The 22,329-nt window shown below is 41.4% G+C and overlaps 1 protein-coding gene and 1 long non-coding RNA gene across 2 annotated transcripts; one reads left to right on the forward strand and one right to left on the reverse strand.

Moving 5' to 3' along the window:
- Positions 1-910: 910 nt before the first annotated feature.
- LOC112844474 (uncharacterized) lies at positions 911-8,200 on the forward strand. The gene is made up of 4 exons (XM_025904182.1): positions 911-1,049; positions 1,583-1,906; positions 4,667-4,935; positions 8,000-8,200. Exons 1-4 carry the CDS (start codon positions 911-913, stop codon positions 8,198-8,200), a joined length of 933 nt encoding a protein of 310 aa, XP_025759967.1.
- A 10,890-nt stretch (positions 8,201-19,090) lies between these two features.
- LOC109195608 (uncharacterized) lies at positions 19,091-19,867 on the reverse strand. The gene is made up of 4 exons (XR_002057160.2): positions 19,846-19,867; positions 19,708-19,770; positions 19,564-19,623; positions 19,091-19,481 (listed from the first exon to the last, which is right to left on the reverse strand). It is a non-coding gene; the product is annotated as an uncharacterized LOC109195608 (long non-coding RNA).
- Between the last annotated feature and the right edge of the window lie 2,462 nt (positions 19,868-22,329).

The raw sequence follows: 22,329 nt of genomic DNA on the forward strand, positions 1-22,329 counted from the left end.
ACAACAAAAAGGCGCTCTCTCACCCAGGAAACACGCAAAGAGAGAGCGCGTCACCCTGTAACCATGGCAACCGTAACGCTGCCGCCTGGAACAACAGAACATAGCTGTCAAACAAACCCAAACAGTCCTGACCCGCGACAATATGAAACAGGGAAGTACCGCCGTGTAATCCATTTATTTCACCAAAGTAACTGTATTCTGAATACCACCTTTTTAAACGGTAACTGTAACGGAATACAGTTACTCATATTTTGTATTCTGAATACGTAACGGCGGTACATGTATTCCGTTACTCCCCAACACTGGGTATTAATAGTGTTTTTGGAACCAGAAGAGACTAAATCAAAACACTGAGTGTGTGCCTTGATCTGGTGTCTTGAAATGTTAGAGTGTTTAACACAAAAATACTTGTGCTGCTTGCAGTAAAATCAAAAAGTGCCCAAAGAATTGGCAAGTTCTTTGCATTGAAATGTTAGCCCATAGGTGGAATGTATTTGTATCAATTCGTCAGAAGAAAGAAAAAGACGTGTTTGTGTAACATACATACATAGTTTTTGCATCTTGGGTAGGTGATTGTATTACTGACTCTTAAGATTAAAAGCTTATTTTATTTACTTCAGTGTCTTTGATTAAATTTGATTAGATTTGCCCGTGGGCTTGTAACAACACATACATTTACAAACATTTGCAAAAACTAGCTGACTTTTTATCCATTGCTAAAATCAAAACATTCAAAATGTTTTTTTGTTTTTTTTTGTTTTTTGGAACTTGATCAGAATCAGAGTTTTTATGCAACCTATTTATTTACTATTAAAAAAAGTATTAAAAACAAACAAACAAACAAAAAACCCTAGAGAATACATTATTAACGGTTCTTGGACAGAGTCAGCGGTCAGGAATGTAAATACTGATGAATGAAGACTTGCTGAGAACTGGAGACCTCAGTCTGACCTTAAAACAACCCACAGAGAGAGACAGTGGAGGATACATCTACACCATCCACAAGGACAAAGACATCCTGAGACAAAAAGTAGTGCTGCATGTCAAAGGTCATTGCTATAGATACAAGTCAGAGGTTAGTGCTGCAGATACAGATCAGAGGTCAGAAGTCATATTTATTTTCATATAAAATGTCTCCACAGAACCATTTGCATCTTGGGCCAACGTTCTAGCGGTTATCGCAGGTTTCCTGGTTCTCCTGTTGCTTCTTGTGGTTTCTGGAGGTCTTTTATATTATTTTCGTCACTATTTCATGTCAGGTGAGTCCCTCGCACTGCTCTACCCATAATTTCGATGGTGATTTGACTGTGTTCACATGAGATCTTCATGGTCTCTGTGCTGATGTGTGTGAGACATGGCCGACTGTGGAGGCTCAGTCTATCTGTTCTTCTGCTCTTCATCCAACATGTCTGTAGCACTTTACAGGCCGCTGCAGACTAGTTACCAAAGAACGAGTCAGGAACACATCAGGAACAAACTGAGACACAATCTGACTGAGACTAGAAGACAAGGCGGGGACAGGGAGGTCATGTGACCATCACAGCTGCTGCTCACATCATCATGATGTCCTTTGTTGTCTCAGGTTACCAAAAAGTGGTGGACTCAGGGGTGGAGTTTGTCCAGCTACCGTGCAAAAGAGTTAACTTATTGAAAGATGCAAAAGTTGAGTGGGAGGACAGAGACAAAAGGAAGGTCTATGTGTATCAGAATGACTCTGACCAGCTTGGAGCACAGGACGAGTTTTACAGAGACCGAACGAAGATGAAGAGAAACTTACTGGATCCTGGAGACTTCAGTCTGACTCTGAACAATCCCACAGAGGGAGACACAAACACCTACACCTGCACCGTCTACAGCAAGGAGGGAAACATGCTGAGGAAGAAACAAGTGGAGCTGAAAGTGAGAGGTCAGTGTTGTGTAAGTTACAGGTTAGAACGTACTTTCATATGACATTAGTGATCCTTCAGTCTGAGCTGTTTGCATAACTGTAAGTCAGCAAAGGTAGAGCTTAGTGATCAGCATCAGATTATTGTAAAAATCGCAAAATATATCAGCAGGTAGTCTAAGGAGCTTGGAAAGAAAAGCGTCTGGACTTCTTTAAGTTGCTTGAAGACGTTTCACCTCTCATCCGAGAAGCAAGTTAAAGCAGTCCAGACGCTTTTCTTTCCAAGCTCCTTAGACTACGATGACCTGGATGACTGAGAACCTTCACAGACATATCAGCAGATTATTGCATTAAATGTAAAATGCAGTTTTAATTAATGTTTATATAATCTGCTCTTCTTTGTTTGTTTATCTTGTTGCATGCTCAACCATCCAGGTAAGTAAATCTCAAAAAGTTGATTCTGTTCATCTGGACGCAGCGTTTTCAGTGGGAGAAACGTGACTTCAGTCTCAGCTGACTGCAGGTTTTCCCAATCTTATAAACAGTGCATTTGCACAATGACTGAAACTAGCCCAGTGAAGGAACAATGGGCTGGGAGGTCAGTTCCTTCATCATTAATATGCAAATATTCATGATAGATGATTAGAGCTGGGCGATATAAGATTTTTTCATATCATGATATGTTTTTTTCATTTCAGGCGATAACGATATATATCACGATATAAGCCAAATAACTATATTTGTATAAATGTTTGTTTAAATGTGATGTTGCTCACAAGTAAAATGTGAAATAATCTGCAGCATGTTTTGATTTAAATATTTATTTCCCATAATAAGTTCAACAGGTTAGATGTACTTAAGGAACATGAGACTTTAGTTTCAGATAAATAAAGGCAAATATTGCAAACTACACAAAAGGCAGCCGCTAAAGTGTTTACGTTTCAAAATAGAACAAACAAAACAGACTACTAAACAAAATATTAATTCTAAAAATAAATCTTAGTTTGTTTTACAGAAGAACACACAAAATTGACTAACTTTTGTAATATCTAATAAACTGAGAACTAAAAGGAAATTCTCAATCTCTCCTCGTTGTATAGCTTAGCTTTTCAAACAGTTTTAACAGTGACTTTAGTCTGACAAAAGCCGAATGACGAATTAGCGCTTTCAGTCAGAGATTGAGCATGCACCGCTTTATTGTATTTGCAGACTTGCTTTCGGCACAATTTACAGTGCGCGCTACTCTGTTTTTTGTCAGACTTGAAATAGCCGAAATACTTCTATTTCGTCAATCTCTCTGGCATTGGAACCATCATCTGTTTTCTTTTTGGTAACTTTTGGTCACGCTGTCGGTTCCCAAACAAATACACATGTGCGCCTTGGCACTTGTGCTGCACGTAACAAGTCATGTGACGTGACGCTGCAGCTGTGATTGGTTCGGCTCTGCTCTACTTAATTTGGATTGGCTGTTCTTTTTCTTCTTTTTTTTTAAGAGGACAAGGGAGATGAGGCCTATCGCAATAGTTTAATTTTTCTATCGAGAAAAAGTTATTTCGCAATACATATCTTTACCTTTCTATCGCCCAGCTCTACAGTTGATCAACAACCATGAGTAGCATTCACAGAGAGTTGGGGAATGGCTGCAATCATTCAGTTGTGCTCTGTTTCAGTCCTAGTATGTGAAGAGACAAACAACTTTCATTCCTTGAATTTTGAACATGAAAATCATTGCTTCACTGGTTGTGTCAATCCAGGTTAGGGCAACAGGTGACTGAATGAAAGAAGCTAGACACAGTCACAGGACTACAGCACCCTCTATAATTTAGTGAGGTCTGCTGATCAAACCTTTTGTTTTCCTCCTGAGTGGATTGCCATGGTAACTGATGGTTCAGACATCATCTGGTCTGCAACAGGTTATGTTCAGAGTTTCAGGGTCAATTTACCTGCAACTGCTGATGAAGAAAAAGTCTCAGTGTGTTTGTGTTTGGTCCTAATCTGCTGCCAAGTCTGTTTGACACTGCTGGATTTCCAGCTGATAGATGACAGATTAGAAGCTGATCAGTCTATTGATCACACAATATTCAATCAATAGAATTGATTTGACTTTGATTTGTGTAACAAAGTGATTTCCACGTCTCCTTCATGATGTGTCAGAGCTGAATGCACTTGTAGAGTATCATGTTTTTATGGCTCACATTTAAAGTGTTCCAGCTCTAATGTACAGCTGTCATATTAGAAATAGAAGCAGCTCTGATTTTAGTGCTCAAATAAATCTATGAAGTTATGAATTCACACATGAACAGTTTTCTGCAGCGTTCCTCTCGGCCTTATTTGCAGCTCCACTCTTGTTTTTGCTCTAATAATTATTTCTCTCCATGAGCTGTTTCTCTGCCTGAAGGAGGCGCCACTCCATCGCTTCATTTAGTGCAGAACAAGAGTCACATGATGTGTCAGACTCCCCCTTTAATGTAAATGAGCTCAGAGTTTAATTCTTGTTAATAAATAAAGCCTTAAATCACCATCCTGATAAATATGATCTCTAACTGGGGTTTCAGGTTTGTGGATTCACTTACACAAACAGAAGACTGGATATGCTAAACTTGACTCTGGATGTATTATAGTAACACCGAATTCTTAAATAAACAGTTCAAATCAGCAAACAAAACAAAAACAAATCAGCTCTGCTGTCTTGGACACCGAAGACAACACTGTCTCTGATCACCGGAGCAATGTGACATATTTCACTTCATCCAGTCATCTTGTGTTTTCCTGTTCTCTCAGTCCCTCAGGTGGAGGTGAATTCAGGAGAGAAGTCTGTCCAGCTAATCATGAAAACCAAAGTTTACCTGCCTGATGATGCTAAAGTAGAGTGGATGGACAGAAACATGTTGAAGGTTCATGTGTATCAGAATGGCTCTGACCGGTATGAAGAACAGGACCTGCATTACAGAGACCGAACACAGTTAAAAAAAGACCTGCTGAAGACCGGAGACCTCAGTCTGACCCTGAAACACCCCACAGACTGGGACAGAGGCATCTACACCTGCACCGTCTACAGAGGGGAGGAAAACATCCTGAAAAAAACAAGTGGAGCTGAAAGTCAGAGGTCAGTGTCAACAAACATGTCAGAGGTGAGAACAATGTTATTGAGATCTATTTCTCAAATACTTTTTCAGGAATCTGTATGACCTTGAAGGATGACGACCGCCTGCGAAAGGAGAATGTTTTGTTGTTTACATTGCTAGGATGCCTTGCTCGTTGACCCAGGGTTTTGAGTTTGTTATATAATTTATCATTTCTAGTCTGTGGTTTCTTAAGTTCTGTCTTATGGTTTATGTCTGTGTTCTCTAGTTGCTGTCTCCCTGTGTCCAGTCAGAGTCTGTCTGTAGTTCAGTCTGTGTTATGTTTCCTGTTTTACTTTGAAAGTCCGTGTATCATGTAAATGCGTCTGGTTGTGCTTCCTCTGTTTCTTTAGGCCTGATTTGCCCCAGCTGTGTTTCCCTCCTGTTGCCCATTCCCTGATTGCTACCTCTATGTATTTAAGCCCTGTGTTTCAGTTTTGTCATTGTTGCGATCTACCCTTATCTAGCTGTGTGTTTTGTCTGCCCGTGTAAGTTATTTGGATTCTTACTTTTGTTCTGTGTGAGTTCAGCATTAAAACTGTTTGAGTTTATGTTTGTTTCTGGAGTCTGCACTTTGGGTCCTTTTCCTGCCTGCGCACAGCCATCACATGACATACATATATCATTTTTTTAAGAACTTCAGGCAAACATTTTTCACTTTGCCATTACATAGTGTTATGTGTAGAATTTTGAGGTGAAAATCAGCTTAATCCATTCTCAAAAAAGAAAGCTTCTTTGATCTGGTGGAGCCTAAAACAATATATGTACCTGACCTAATCCATTTTAGTGTATTTTCCTCAGTATAGTTTTAAACCAAACAAAAACATAAATGAAATATTAAACTTGAACCAGTACCAGACAGAACCTCCACATTTGCTCTTGGAATTAGAATATTAAAACCTTGTGTCTATAAGAAAATTATTTCCTTTTAACAAAATACTTATTTATTATTTAGATAAATGAACGACTGTTTGATGGCAACAGATTTGGTAATTTGCAGTGGAATTATGTAAATGGTCAAATTGTAACGATTGATCAATTTTCCGCTGTTAAAACTTGATTGTAACGACCATCTTTCATTTAGAACGACACATATTGTGAAGAAAGGGCAACTTCTTTATGACAATCTGCAAATGAATGTGAATAAATGAAACAGGCAGTGTTTTGAGTTTCTTATGTCTTGGTTTATTTTTGCTTTAGTTCTTCTCTGGTGATACTGTTTTGATTATAATTATATTCTGTTTCTTTAGCTATCCGTTGATGATTATGATGATGATTATTATTGTTTGAGTTCTATGTGTTATATTTGGCCTGCCTTTGAGTCTGTGTCTCTGTTTGTGAATCGGTCTTTTTAGTTCAGTGTCTTGTCTGGTTCCCCGTGTCTGAGTTTCCTGTTTTATTGTGAAGGTCTGTTCCTTATGTGAGTATGCTCAGTTTATGTTTCCCCTGTCTCGTCAGCTATGATATCTCTCAGGTGTGTTCCCGTCCTGTCTCTCATCCCCTGATTACTGGTGTGTGTATTTAAGCCCTGTGTGTTCTTCTGCTTGTTGCTGGTTCGTCTGTGTTACTCCGTGTCTGTCTGCGTTGCTCTGTGTTTCACGGTGTCCTGTTCGTCGTATGTGTCTCTCTGCCTCTCGTCCCTTTCGGTATCATCCCCGGTTTGTTTAGTTTTCCCAGTTTAGGTTTCTTTAGTTTATTGTTCCCCCTCGTTGCCTGTTTTGCCACTTCCCCTCTTTGTAAATAAAACTTCACTAGCATTTCATCCACTGCTTGCATCTTGGGTCCTCCTTCCTCCAACACCACACGGCTCGCCTCGGCAGCCGTGACACTTTCGTATGTGGTCCTGAATCCAATACATATCCGATGTTTTAGAAAGCGACTGCTGTGTGAACGGTCAGGTCGCATTAAATCCGTCTTTTACGTCACTGACACGAGACAGGCGCCTATTATCAGCACCGGAGAAGCGCCCGAGAAGACATCGTGAACGCTTCCTGGCCATCCAGTGTAGATGTTAGTGAAACTGTTGGGAAGACAACGTTGGAGAAACGTGAACATTTTATTTGTACTGTATAATCTGCAGATTCTGACAGAAACCTGCAACTATTCTTTGAAGCACCGCTCCTCTAAATCAGCAATAAGGATAATTATTAGGTTATATACATTATTATGTAAATAACAAAATAAAGCAAAAATTGTGAAAAGTAAAGTCCGAAGTCGTTATTTTAAGGGCCATCAGTCAAACAATATTGTTTGCTCTGGGTCTAAACAGAGCGCGTTGTGTGTGACATCTTCTTTTGCGCATGCGGGATGTCGCATTTTATTTGTAGTGTGAACAAGCAGACAAAAAAATCGGATTTAATCAAAAAATCGGAATTGAGCATTTAAACCTGCAGTGTGAACGTAGCCTAAGTGTCCATGAAGGTCTCTGCTGCCGTAGATCCTCTGAACTGTGACAGAGGTCTCACTCTGGAGGAAACTCTCAGCACTTTCCAGCAGCTCCTCCATCATGGAGGACGTTCCCTCACTGTAACGGGTGGAGGAGAGAGGAGAGGAAACACAGGTGGATCCTCTGAGGAAGAGGAGCGTTCCTACAAACCACATGATCACATGACCAGAATGGCTTAGCTACAAAGTCAGATTAATGGGTTTGCAGGTGTCCTTAAAGTCAAAGTTCTCAGATACAGAAAACTGTCACTCTTTTTACCTGTTATGTCACCATGGCAACTGAATGAAACACAGCATTAATGTCAGGTTTTTTTAATTGTTTATTTTTCATTTTATTTACATGTTTGAAGTAAAGCCATCTGTCAAACAATAACCATCATTGTAATATTAATCTCTCCACATTTCCATTTAAAGGTCAGTCTCACACAAAGCAGAACAGTGATTTTACTTTACTTCCATATGATGTGTTGTTTGTATGTCTTTTGAATTCATACCGGTCATACTGGGTGTTTTGCTTTTGTATTTATTTATTTTAATTTTGTCCCAGTTTCTAGTCTTGGTAGCTGGGGATCAGTCTGCCAGGGCCTCCACTCTGGCCACCGCCTGGAACATTGCACCTGACATCCTGCAGATGGTGGGCCTGCAGGAGGATGGGCCCATGTCCCTTTTTTGGGCTGTGCCCATGCGGTGCCCCATGGACTATGGCCCCATAGGGGTCAGATTTGGAGGACCATTGGCTCAGATCTGAGGGTCCTCCAAATCTGAGGCAATGGTCCTCCGCCGGAAAACGGTAAAGTGCTCACTCCGGGTCGGGGACGAGTTCCTGCCCCAAGTGAAGGAGTTTAAGTATCTCAGGGTCTTGTTTACGAGTAACGGGAGAAGATAGATCAACAACGGATTGGTGCCGCGGCTGCAGTGCAGTGATGCTTTACTGGTCCGTCGTGGTGAAGAGAGAGCTGAGTTTAAAAGCAAAGCTTGTGATTTATTCTTCGATCTACGTTCCAACCCTCACCTATGGTCACCAGCTTTGCGTAGTGACCAAAAGAATGAGATTGCGAATACAAGCGGTGGAAATGGGCTTCCTCTGAAGGGGGGCTGGCCTCTCCCTTAGAGATACAGTGAGAAGGATGCCCTCTTGGTGCCTCCTGGCTGAGGTGGCAGACCCAGGACACGCTGGAGAGATTATATCTCTCGGCTGGCCTGGGAACGCCTGGTGTTCCCCTGGACAAGCTGGAGGAGGCTGCTGGGGAGAGGGAGGTGTGGGCTTCTCTGCTTGGGCTGCTGCCCCCACAACCCGGCCCTGTATAAGCGGAAGAAGATGGATGGATTAATTTATTTTTCTGCTTTGGTTAAGTTTTTCTTTATTTGTTTTTATAATGTCATTGTTGCAATGTTGAGCTTCATTTTGTATTGTATAAAGTTCTTCTTTAGTTTGTATGGAGCTTTGGTCCTTCCCCAGTACAACAATTGGTAGATTTAAGTAACATCAGCCTTCACCAATGGCTCTCTGACAGCAAATATGTTTTACTGTTAATAGTAAGAGTTAGATATCTGGATCAGTTGCAGGCCTGGTCTGGCCTGAATCTGTCATCCTTGTGTCTTCTGGATTCATCCTGCTGTGCAAGTGGAATCCAATAAAGACCCAGTTTGCTGTTCCATTACAGACCCTATCATACTTTTGGGTTCGGTGTTGCTGCTATCTGGGCAGATGCACTGAGATATATATATCTATGATATAGATTAAATATTATTAGTATAAAACAATGTGAGGATCAGGCTTTGCATTTTAGACACTGTACATTTTAGATAGATAGATAGATAGATAGATAGATAGATAGATAGATAGATAGATAGATAGATAGATAGATAGATAGAAAAAGGTTAAAGGTTTCAAACTTAATCATGTCAGAGATCAGGGCAATAGAGTTTGATCTTTGGTACAGACAGCTGGCTGTTCCTGTGTGTGAGTGTATTTGTATTAAATTTTTCTGTTTTATTTGTCCTAATTTATTTCCTGACATCCTTCCTTTCCTTATTGCTTGCTTCCTCTCCATTGGCTGTTCTTACACCTGTGTGTGTTTTCATAGTAAACATGAAGATGTCTGTACTGTGCCACGCTGCTTTGAAGAAAAGAATGAAAATAAAAGACGCAAACAACTGCACTTACTGTGAATTTCATCCAATTATTTGATACCAATTATTAACAGTTAATCTGCAACAAATCTGTTATGTATAACATGTAATGTTTTTCCAATAAAATTGTATGTTTCAGATGGATTTGAGTCAGAATTTTATGGCTAAATCTTTCTACGTTTTTTTCTTTACGTTTTGAAATGCAGGACGTAAAGGTAGCTGACATAAAATAGGAGTGAGCCATTTATCGGCTATTTCAACAGTCTCTGAATCGAAACAAATGATCAAATCAGGAATCCGACAGTGCACAGGGATAATAAAAGACAAGGAAATGACATAGAACAGAGACAAATGACCTGGCAAGGATAAAGACTAACTTCAGCTTTCAACTTTTATTTCTTTTATAGGGGTCATTGCACCGAATGGGTGCCATCTCCAACATGAAATAATATTTTTTTTATATAGTTTTTAAAACTGAATGTAGTAACATACATATCTAACTATTCCAAATGGGCTTTAGTCAATCACAGGAGATGTTATTACATTTTTATGAGTTTTTTAAAGCCAGTAATTCATGTGACATCTAAAAAAGCATGTAAGCAAGCAAGCATCAACTAATTTCATTGTTTTCCCCACAAAAAAGGTCTTTTTTTTGATGGAATGGTTGATTATATGCTAAAATAAGTGATATTTGTGACCAAAAAAATCCCTATATGTACTGTCAAGGTACTGGGTCTGAGGACCAGGGTTTGTATTTTCTGTTTTTAAATTCTTTCTGATTTTGTGTTAATTATTTTATACTCCTCGTCTTTCTTGCAGTTTCAAGGATTTAGATTTTGTCTCTGTGCCTCCCTGTGTTCCACGTGTCATGTCTAGTGTCCCCGATCCCTATGTTCATCTCTCTGCTGTGCATGCCCAGTCAGTGTGTCTCCATGTCGCAGTGAGTTACTCTTGTCTCTGTGCTCCATGTTCTCTCTGTCTCCCCTGTCATCACTGCCTCCTTGTCAAGTCTGCATCTCTGTGCCTGTCTTATGTTTCCTGTTTTACTTTGACAGTCTTGTGTCCTGGGTTCAGAGTTTTCAGTTTTGCTTCCGCCCTGTCTCATTTCGTCAGATTGGTCCCAGCTGTGTTTCCCGCCTGTGTCCCATTGCCTCATCACTCTCTGGTGTGTTAAAGCCTTGTGTTTTCCTCTGTCCATTGTTACGTCATTATCCTGTGTTCAGTGTTGGGAAGTAACGGGATACATGTACCGCCGTTACGTATTTAGAATACAAAATATGAGTAACTGTATTCCGTTACAGTTACCGTTCAAAAAGGTGGTATTCAGAATACAGTTACTTTGTTGAAATAAATGGATTACACTGCGGTACTTCCCTGTTTCATATTGTCGCGGGTCAGGATTGTTTGGGTTTGTTTGACAGCTACGTAATGTTGTTCCAGGCGGCAGCATTACGGTTGCCATGGTTACAGGGTGACGCGCTCTCTCTGCGTGTTTCCTGGGTGAGAGAGGGCCTTTTTGTTGTTGTTGTGCTAAGCTAATAGACAGAATGCTACAGGCATAGCTCTAAAGAATGTAGCCTGATGGGCAGTGTAGTCCCTGCTGCAGCGAGAATGGACTACCATACCCGTTATGTGTCTGTGAGCGAGGGAGGGAGAGAAAGAAAAAGTCCGAGCTGTCACGGAGCAAAAACGGGAGCTGGAAGCATGTAAATATAATAATAACCACAGCAGCCAAGAAGAGTGCCTGACAAGCCCAGCTGTAAGTAAGCTATTAAGACTCAACTGTACACAGTGTTCGTGTTTTCCTCCGAAACAATAAGTTCCGTTGGAGCAGCCTTTCAACGCCTCTCTCTGTCTCCCGCAAGCAAAGTTGACCCAGACAACAAAGTAAAGCTAGTTTTCGGCTACCAGCCCGACACGAACCCGACGTATTAGCCAGAGGTCCCTTTACTACGTTTCGGAGCCGCGGACCTTCAGTAACAGTAATAAATCACAGCAATAGTACATTCATGTAGTTGTAAACAGCATGATAATATATTAAGTAATCCAAAGTATTCAGAATACGTTACCCTCATTGAGTAACGTAATGGAATACGTTACAGAATACATTTTGGGCCATGTATTCAGTATTCTGTAGTGGAATACATTTTAAAAGTAACCTTCCCAACACTGTGCAAAACAAACTGGGTTGAAACATTTTTGACCCAGCTGTGTTTCCCGCCTGTGTCCCATTGCCTCATCACTCTCTGGTGTGTTAAAGCCCTGTGTTTTCCTCTGTCCATTGTCACGTCATTATCCTGTGTTGCTGTGTGTTTCTGCAGAGCGCCACGTAATTCCAAGTTTTCTGTTCCAGTCTTAGTTTTCCAGTTTCCTAGCTTTAGTTCCATGTTTCTAATTCCTAGTTTCCCGAGTTTTGGTTATTGGTGCTTTTTTGAACAGAATGGCTTGCTATACTAATACAGCTGCCTCCCTATCCCTCTGTGTCTTGTGAGTCCTGCATTTGGGTCCTCATCTTGCTTGCCACAGCACTAACCTTGGCATATAAGCAGAAATCATATCGATCCAAAGGCACATTTATCAATTCAAGTAGACACAAACCTCAAGCTTATCAAATGTATTATCATGTAATTTATTAACCAACTGGATGAAAGATATTTGCAGAAAGTAACAAGGAATGAATATTGGGTAACAGTACTGAACATGTCCTGAGTGTGTTTGGATGTTAGTGTGCACGTGTGTGGGAGTTTTCTGTGAAAACAAACTTGTGTGACCTTTTTGCCACAGTTTCTGTGGCTGTGGGTGCTGTCTGTTGATTGAATGTGAAATGCTTTGCATTAAAGCACTCAGGTCAGAATTAGTTTTGCTGTGCACTGGCAGCTGACGTCCCTGTATGTCAGCTCTCCTTGGGAAATGAGAACTGCCTGATGTGTCCTCAGTGGATGGAACTGATGGCCCATCTTTAGCCATCTCCTGAACTGCTTTCTCAACTGCTTCAAACAACTTGATTGCCATTTCTGCCTTTTCAGAATCAAAGAGACTTTATTAATCCCAGAGGGAATCTGAGTTGTCATAGCAGCTAATATACAACAAACATCAAGCACTCATATAAAATTGTGCCACACAGTAAACAGTTCTGCAGCATCTGAAATTTCCCGTTGCTGACAAGACAGTTGGTGCTATTTCTGTGCTGTCCTCTTGAGGGTTCATCCCACACCATCCAGTGGACCCTTCTGTGGCTCGCCGTTTCATGTCCCAGCAGTGAATACTAGTTTGAACAGTTCAGTAGAAAACATAAAACAATTCCCTCTCTGTCTCTATTGAAAGCATCACTGCAAAAGTGGATTGTGAATGTGCCCTCTGCATGTAATTGAGCACTGGTGACAAGTGCTGCCAGATTGCTGGTGGGCCCTTAAATCTTGATGGGGACACTGTGCAGAAGGATGTTGGATGGGAGGATGTATGTATATAAAGCACATCTGTGTGCTGGTGTGATGTTCTGAAGTGGACTGCTTGTATCTCTGTGCTATATTTTCAGAGCTCATTTTCAGAGGTCAACATGAATCAAGTCTTCTTGTGCTTTCAAGCCTCGTCTCTTTTTTGATTGTTACTCTGGATGTTTTGCCACTGGGGTCATTCTTGTGCTCCTAATCCACTACTGCCTGCTGGAGATAAGTCACTTGACTCTCTGCATTGTACTGGATGGAGACTGGGAAGAGAGATCCTTGCACTCAGAACATTCTCCCTACATGTAGTTTGTTTTCTGTGTGATGGCTTTCACAAGATCATCCAGATCGACAGTCATCACTTTCAAGTGGTGAAGCTTCTGCACAACAACCCAGATTCTCATGCATTTTGCACATATATGTGTCCCAATAAGTCTCGAGGGGTAACAAGGTGCAGTTCAGTTTCTTTTCTTTCCTTGATATTATGGTGTGTCTTTCTCCACCTTTGCATTGACTTCATATCAGTATTTATTTATATCACGAAACTGAACATAAATCTCAACAACTCGAGTAATTTCAACTGTACAACTTAAAAATCAGGTAAATAGAGTAAAATCAACAAATATTCACATTAATAAATCATTTAATCCATTTACTCTACTCACTCCTGTAACTGGTACTCAGTCTACTCTTTATATGAGTAACAGGACTGAAAGTAATAGGAGTGAGTTTTTAGCATACAGTTTGCAATATAGCCACATGGCATCCTTGCTAGTATGAGGACAGTGAGCACAATCTAATGATTTTCCCCAACATTGTATTTTTAAAATAATCAAATAACAACTAAGATATAATTAAGGTAATGGGGCTGTATGTTGATATTCAGCCATAGTTAAAATATCAAGTAAATGAGAAAACGTACTTTTGGTCTTTGCATGGCTTTTAAAAGATTCACCTTATGCAACTTCCTGTTGTGCATGTGACTTCTGCAATGTTCCACATTTTTTACACGGGATAATATGTTAGGGTAACAGGACTGGGTGAAAATGCACATTGTGAACCCGCGGTTTGATTCACACAGAGCGACTGTGTTTGTGAAAGTATGAGGGCTGGTGTGACAAAACCCACGACCCGACACTACGTGACATTACTAACATGTGGGGGCGGAGCCAAGTTGCCATAAAGCGCGCGGTGCGTTCCAGTACTTTATTTTAGGAGAGTTCCCAACTGAGGGAGGCACGTGACCCTGTGTTGCAGGTTAACTGTTAGATTTGTTTACAGACTCCACTCTGTGTGTTCATCGTGTGTGGATCCGCAGATTGGTCGTTTTCACGAGCGGTCTTCTCAGTCTGTCAGCGTGTCTGCGGTTTGACATGATTAATGACCTCGGCAAAAAGAAAGTCTCCAGCTCTGTAAATCCACACACTATCAAAATTATCTTTAGACGGCAGAAAACACCGTCTGAGGGGGCTGTAGTGACGTGCTAAGAAACTAACTCAACTAATTAGAAACTAACTAATTAGAAATACACTTAATCAGCAGTGGTGATGTTTTATATTCCCCATAAGATCTGGGGACCTTGGAAAGGTGTAACGAAGGGCCAGAGAAGAGAGTGGCTGTTAGTGAATCATCCAGCAGGTCGGTGTTGAAGTGTTGAGTTTTAGATGAATCTGATTTTGTCTTTCAGATCAGGGAAGGAATACAGAAGTCAGGAGGTGGAGAAAAAGCAAAAAGGCAAAATCCAAGCAGAGTTCAGTTAAAAGCTGTGGGGCACAAAGATTACAGGGCAGCAAACAGAGGCTTTGAGACATGTTGTAGACAAAGGTGGGTTGATTGCACACAGGCCTGTTATGTTGTAAACTGTTGGGCTGACTGGAAAGGAAAAACTCAATGCATCATGGGAATCTCACTAAGGTCTAGCTGGACAAGCACAGAGATGAGTCCACTGTCAGAGGCCATAAGAAGATCATTTGTAACCTTCACTAAAGCTGTTCCTGTGCTGTGATGAGCTCTGAAACCTGACTGAAACTCTTCAAATAAGCCATTCCTCTGCAGATGATCTGTTAGCTGTTTGACAACTACTCTTTCAAGGATTTTTGATATGAAAGGAAGGTTGGAGATTGGCCTATAATTAGCTAAGACTGCTGGGTCTAGAGATGCTTTTTGAGTAAAGGTTTAACTACAGCCAGCTTGAAGGCCTGTGGTACATAGCCGATTATTAGAGATAGGTTGATCATATTTAAGACCGAAGCATTAATTAATGGCAGGACTTCTTTGAGCAGTTTTGTAGGAATGGGGTCTAAAAGACACGTTGATGGTTTGGAGGAAGTAATTATTGAAGTTAACTCAGAAAGATCAATTGGAGAAAAAGAGTCTAACTTAACATTGATGGTACTAAAAGTAGCTGTAGATAATATTACATCTGTGGGATGATTATTGGTAATTTTTTTGTCTAATGATTAAAATTTTATTTGTGAAGAAGTTCATGAAGTCATTACTAGTTAACGTTAAAGGGATGGTTGGCTCAACAGAGCTCTGACTTTTTGTCAGCCTGGCTACAGTGCTGAAGAGAAACCTGGGGTTGTTCTTATTTTCTTCAATCAGTGACGAATAGTAAGATGTTCTGGCTTTGCGGAGGGCTTTCTTATAAAGCAGCAAACTATTTCTCCAGGCTAAATGATGATCCTCTAAATTAGTGACACGCCATTTCCTCTCCAGCTTACGAGTTATAGCCCGTTACAAGTAACGCGTTACTGCCCATCTCTGCCTGTTACTGATCAGGACCTGCTGTGTGTTTCCTGTCCACAGGTCTACAAAGAGTCGCACTTCCTGCTGTGGTTCAGATGTTCAGCGTGTTGCTTTGTTTCTCACATGTTGGCTCCACGGTCTTTGCTGCTGTGGCCTCATGTCATGCAGCAATACTCTCCTGAGTTTCTCTGATACACCGGCTACATAGGGGATGACAATGTTGTTGCGTCTGTCTTTCTTATCCTCCCTCGCTGGTGTCTGATCTTCTTTTCTGTGCATCTTTGCTGACTTTATAAACGCCCAGTTAGGATAACCACATGTTTTGAGTGCTTCCTTTACATGTGTGTGTTCCTTCTTTTTCCCTTCAGGCTTAGAGGGAACATGTTCTGCCCGGTGGTGTAGGGTCCTAATTACTCCAACTTTATGTTCCAGAGGGTGATGGGAGTCAAAGAGGAGGTACTGGTCCGTGTGTGTGGGCTTCCGGTACACCTCAATGTTGAGGTTGCCATTCTTTTCAATGTGCACAGCGCAGTCCAGGAAAGGCAAGCAGTTGTCCTTTGTGTCTTCCCTGGTGAACTTGATGTTTTTCTCCACGGCATTAATGTGCGCAGTGAAGGATTCCACTTCTTGTCTTTTGATTTTGACCCAGGTGTCGTCTACATATCTGTACCTGTGGCTGGGTACTCTACCTTTAAAAGAGCCAAGAGCCTTTCTTTCCACTTCCTCCATGTAAAGGTTGGCTACAAAAGGTGACACGGGGGAGCCCATGGCGCAGCCATGTTTTTGTCTGTAGAAACCCTCGTTGTATTTGAAATATGTAGTGGTGAGGCAGAGGTCTAACAGTGTGCAAATCTGATTGGGTGTGAAGTTGGTCCTGTCTTCCAAGGAGCTGTCTTCTTGTAGTCGTTTTCTGACAGTCTCCACTGCCTCCGTGGTGGGTATGCAAGTGAAGAGAGAGACTACATCAAAGGACACCATGGTTTCATCTGGATCCAGGGTAAGTTTCTGGACCTTGTCTGTGAAGTCGGTGGAGTTCTTGATGTGATGTAGGGTGTTCCCCACAAGAGGTGCTAGGACGGTTGCAAGGTGTTTCGCGATGTTGTAAGTGGCTGAGTTTATGCTACTGACGATGGGTCTGAGTGGGACACCTTCCTTGTGGATCTTAGGAAGTCCGTAAATGCAGGGTATGGCATCCCCTGGGTAAAGGCGGTGATATGTGAGGCGGTGAATGACTTTGTCCCTTTCAAGGTCTTGAAGGCAAGCTATAACTTTCTTTTTGTAGCTGCTTGTGGGGTCTCGCTTTAAGGCTTCATAGGTATTGTTGTCACTGAGGAGAGTAGTGATCTTTGTGTGGTATGTTGTGGTCTTTACTCAGGGAAGCGACGACCTTCTTTTCTTGTAATGTAAGGTTAGACGGAGGGACTTTGGCACTGGAGAGGGTGGCTGAGACTTTCATCCTGATCTGTTCTGCTTCTGTCTGGGATAATTTGTTAATCCGTATGGCAATTTCTGTGGCCGTGATGAGGTCCACTATGGGAAACTGTTGCGGAGAAATGGCAAAATTGAGTCCTTTGGCTAAAACCCTCTTTTCAGGTTCAGTGAGATTCCGGTCTGAAAAGTTCTTCACCCGTTTTTCTGACTGTCCTCAGGTGTGTGTTCTTCGCTGAGTTGTGTAGATTCAGACTCAGGGTGGCAAACAGGCAGTGAGGCATTACAAATAACTGAAGAAGACCTAAACTGGGATAAACTAAAGAGCAAACCTGAAGTCATAAGGAAACGGAGTGGCACAGAGACGCAGACCAACGAAGACGAATGCAGACGCTTTACCGGGAAACACAAGCAAAGGCAGACGAGCCGACAACAGGCACAGACTGACACCCACTATATATACACACACCAACAAGGAGACCAGGGCCCTGTTTCAGAAAGCCAGTTTAGTGCAAACTCTGAGTAAGTATACCCTGAGTTAACGAAAACTCTGGGTTTTCGGTTTCACAAAGCGAGTTTAGATTAATTCTGAGTGAGTTATTATGACGACACACTCCGTGAAGCTAACCTGCCCCCTAGCAGGTTTACTTCAACTAACCCTGACTTTCTCTGCCTCTTTGTCGGAAACCTGACTGTAGGAAGTGTCAGACATGGCGTGCCCCTGCCTTGAAGAGCCAGTAGATGTTGAAGCCCAAATTCTCCGCAGAGCTCTCCGCCGGGAGAGAGTGATTAGAGCGCATTTGGACATTTCATCATTTCCTGATGATTTTCTGTGTGAACGTTACCGTTTTTCAGCACAATCTATAATTTATTTGAATAACATCCTCAGGCCTTATATTGCTCATGTGACACATCGCGGACATTCTCTCAGTTCTGTACATATTATTTGTATTGCACTATGTTTTTTTTGCAAACGGGAGCTTTCTGTATAATATTGGTGACGCTGAGCACGTTTCCAAGGCTACCGTCTGTCGGGCAGTCAGGAATGTTACAGTTGCACTGAAACGTCTCCTGTACTCGTTTGTGGTGTTCCCCGGTCACAGACCCACAAGATTTATCAAAGAGGGATTCCACAAAATTGCAGGTATCAGGATGAACAAAACTTAATTCATGATGTGGTGATACTTGAACAACTACTTAGATTTTACATTTATTTTCTGGGTTCCCAGGCGTGATTGGCTGTATATAGATGGCACTCACATTCCAATCATTGCTCCTTCAGTAAATGAAGGAGACTATGTGAACAGGAAGTCTTTTCACAGCATTAATGTACAGGTACATAGTTCCCTGTAGCATTTCAAACTAACAAATTATTTCATTATAGTAATGGATGCTAATTTGTTTCCTCTGCACTGTGAGGATCATATGTGATGCTGCCAACATTATCACAAATGTGGAGGCCAAGTGGCCAGGCTCTGTTCATGACTCACGAATCTTCGTGAATCTACACTGAGCACAAAATTTGGACATGGTGAGTTGAAAATACTTTAAAATATATAGAGACCAATTGCTACAGGGACATTTGAACTGAAGTGTATCCTTCTGTCTTAGGAGAGTTCACTGGCTACTTGCTTGGTGATAGGGGGTATCCATGTTTACCCTATTTGCTTACTCCTTACCCTGACCTGGGCCCACAGCAGCGATATAATCTGGCTCATTGCAGGACAAGAGCCAGAGTTGAAATGACTATCGGAATGCTTACGGCCCGGTTCCAGTGCCTTCAAAGACTCAGGGTCACCTCAAAAAGGGCATGTGACATTATTGTGGCATGTGTGATTCTTCACAACATTGCCATAATTAGAGGAGAACACTGTCCTTCGGAACCAAACATCAGCAGTGATCCAAACCATGAACATCCTGACCCTCCCACGGACATACAAGATGGAAGAGCAGTCAGAGACACCATATGTCACAATCATTTCCTTTGACCCATCACCTCAACATGTTGAAAGAAGAATAAACAGATTTTCTGTTCAACTGGCTTTATTGGTCACCTGTATTTCCTGTACACAAAGTATTAATAAGTATATTATTATGTTGTTCAAACACTGACATAATTCGCCCATCTCTGACCACTTCACCCACCCTTAACTGATGTTCCAGCAGTAAGATCTCAGTCTTGGTCTTTTGGATCTGCTGCTTGAAGTGTTCCATTTCCAAGTCGCATTTCTTTATTTTCTTGATCAAATATTTCTTGTACAGCTGCTTTACAGGGAGCTATGGAAACACAGGAAATAGCATTGACATTCATAGTACATGGCTACTTAGGTTGGTTGTAAATCAGTGCTGAACATCTTACTGAGGAAAGGTTTGTTGGAGAAGTGGCTGGACCCTCTTCCTCTGCATTTCCATCATCACTCTGTTAGAGACATAGAAAGTCCATGGCTTTATTATAGTACCACATTTTATTCAATTGTTATATTTTCCATTGTAAGATGTAAACCTCATAAAGTGTCTCTGTTGCTTCCTCCTCTGTAACAGCTGTCAATGTTTCTTCATTATTTTCCTGTAGTTAAGAAATTAACAACATTGCTGTTCTACTATAAACTCATATAATCTGTGGAGTATTAAGAGTACTCACAACTGCATGTTGGTCTGGCTCAGCAGGAGGCTGCACCAGATGCAGTACACCATCACCATCAACTGATAGAATATGAGGTTTATACAGGTCACTTATAACTTACAAGGGACCAAATGGCAATTAACAAACATATACCAATCACCTTACACTTCATTGTCATTATGCTCTCAAAGACAACCAAGACTGAGGGAAGGCAAAATCAGTAGGAAGATAACTTCACTACAAAATAATTCATTATGGTAAAGAGTTTATCAAATGAATGAGTAGCACTGCAAAGGTGACTGTGAAGAAAGGATGTATGCACATCATGTATTATTTTGAATTTGCCTCTTATGTAGGCACTTGTGTCTTGCGGGGTTATTGACTCAGAGGATGTCCCCGCAGAGATGCCTTCAGCCACAGGGCGCCCACTGTTTTGGCTGAGGGCCAACTGCTCAGCCTCTGTGAGTGGTGGTGGTGGAGGACCCCCACCTGTTTTTCGGGCCTCCGCTTTTTTTCTGTAGGCTATAACGGGTCACAATTGAGCATACAGAGTAAGCAAATATGTACTTGTAATGTGCTCAGATAATTTCAATAAGTGCTTACAGAAAGAAAATGAATGTAGCCTCTAACTGCAATTGATTTACATAGGACAAACAGACCAAGCACTATGGCTCATAATACAATTACACCTTACCTGTTTGGACTATATTTTTATATTTCATTTTTACTTGCTGCCAGGAACGTTTGGGGCCTGTTGGGTTGCACCTGCGCTCACATCACATCACAAAATAAAATGTATAAAATAAAAAATAAAATGAAATATAATAAAATAACGTGTTAAATGGGTGGAAATCCCTAGATCAATGTTTAAATTAACACTCACGCATTGACTCTGTCGGCTATGTATTGCCATGCATGCTCCCTTTCTTTTGCAGCTGAGGCTGTGTTACTTTTTTCCGCAAAATTTGCATGTTATCGCCATATGCTGCCATCAGAATTTCGGCCTCAAGCGCTGTAAAATACATTGACCATGCCTTCTTTCCGTCCATTTCCATGGTGACTCGCTTAATCTGTGCTCCACTAATCAGGGCTTTATGCGCGCGCTTAACTTGGGGTTAAAGCAACTCCGGGTTGATTGAACTAATTGTTATCAGCCTTTCTAAAACCGAATATTCTGAGCTGGACAGTTTGTGGTTACTCAACCCTGAGTATCATTTTTAACTCTGAGTTTTCTAAACCTGTTTTCTGAAACAGGGGCCGTTTATCAATGCCCAAGTACGCGAGTACTCGCGTTCTCGGTGAGTACGTACTCGCCGAGAACGCGAGCACGGACTCGTGGGCCGTCTCTCAATTCTCAAGTACGCGAGCACGGACTCGTGATTTGTACCAGCGTACGTGATGATGTCACAGGTCCGGAGTTTTTACTGCCGTCCCCTCCTAATTTAACTGTGAGTAACATGTTATGAAGCTTAACTTTAATCACAGCCAAACTGGTTTACTCAGGAACAAATAAAACACTGAAATAAACCAAACATTAACATTTAGAAGTGATCTAAGTGACTTATATATCATTTGTAACCTCAGTAGTGAAACCTCTATTAATAAAAATAGTGTACATGTACATACGTGTACATACCTTAATAAAAACAAGCAGGTGAGATGTTAGAACGCTTTTATTTCTATTCTAGTGGACACTCAATACTATAGACAGCTGCTGGGGTTTCTTTAACCTGAGTAGAGAGAAGACCGCGAGCGGGCGGGGGGACGATGTGCCGGGAGTCCGCTGTTGAGTTTTGGACGAAATGCATTCTGGCATATATAGCTGTCCCAAGTCTACACCGATGCATGCTCGATAAAACGGGCGGATCGAGAACACATCCGGGACTTTTTCGCGTTCTCGGTGTGATGCGTACTTCGAATTGGAACAGTACTTGGTCTCCGACTGATGACGTATCACGAGTACACGAGAACGCAAGTACGCACAAGTACGCATATTGATAAACGCCCAGGGCCCTGGTAATGACATACAGGTGGGAGCACAGCTGATTCTAATACACAAGACGACCTGAGGATACAAGCTGAACACGATGACAACAGACACAGACCTTTAGAATAAAACAGGAAATCCAGAACAGAACAGAGCACAAGGGGAGGACACAGAATACCAAAATCAGAATAACTAGAACAGAGGAAAATAATCATACAACACAAAACGCTGGGTCAACGACCCAGCACCGTGACAATATTTTCTAATATATATAATAATCTCAAAAGTAATACCTTGAAGCAGAAAATAGTAATACTTTATTAAAATTTAAAACTGAAGTACAGTATTTGGATGTGTGTATTGTGTCTACTGTTTGTTAACTCACCATATTCATAAACATCTTAATAATAAATTCCATATTCTATTACCACATTATTTGTGATTAGTGGTTTTGCGGGGTTAGGGGTGTGGGGGTAGGGTCTTTAGGCTTTTGCCCCCACCCCTTCCACCAGTAT

The sequence above is a fragment of the Oreochromis niloticus genome, unplaced genomic scaffold, assembly GCF_001858045.2.
Source record: "Oreochromis niloticus isolate F11D_XX unplaced genomic scaffold, O_niloticus_UMD_NMBU tig00000235_pilon, whole genome shotgun sequence".
In the NCBI taxonomy this organism is placed as follows: Eukaryota; Metazoa; Chordata; class Actinopteri; order Cichliformes; family Cichlidae; genus Oreochromis; species Oreochromis niloticus.

What these genes read in the sequence shown, in the direction of transcription:
- LOC112844474 (XM_025904182.1), top strand. Translation starts at nt 911, where the DNA reads ATGAATGAAGACTTGCTGAGAACTGGAGACCTCAGTCTGACCTTAAAA. An exon ending in AGTAGTGCTGCATGTCAAAG is followed by an intron (nt 1,050 to 1,582) that starts GTCATTGCTATA and finishes TTGTTGTCTCAG; the next exon opens with GTTACCAAAAAGTGGTGGAC. An exon ending in AGTGGAGCTGAAAGTGAGAG is followed by an intron (nt 1,907 to 4,666) that starts GTCAGTGTTGTG and finishes CTGTTCTCTCAG; the next exon opens with TCCCTCAGGTGGAGGTGAAT.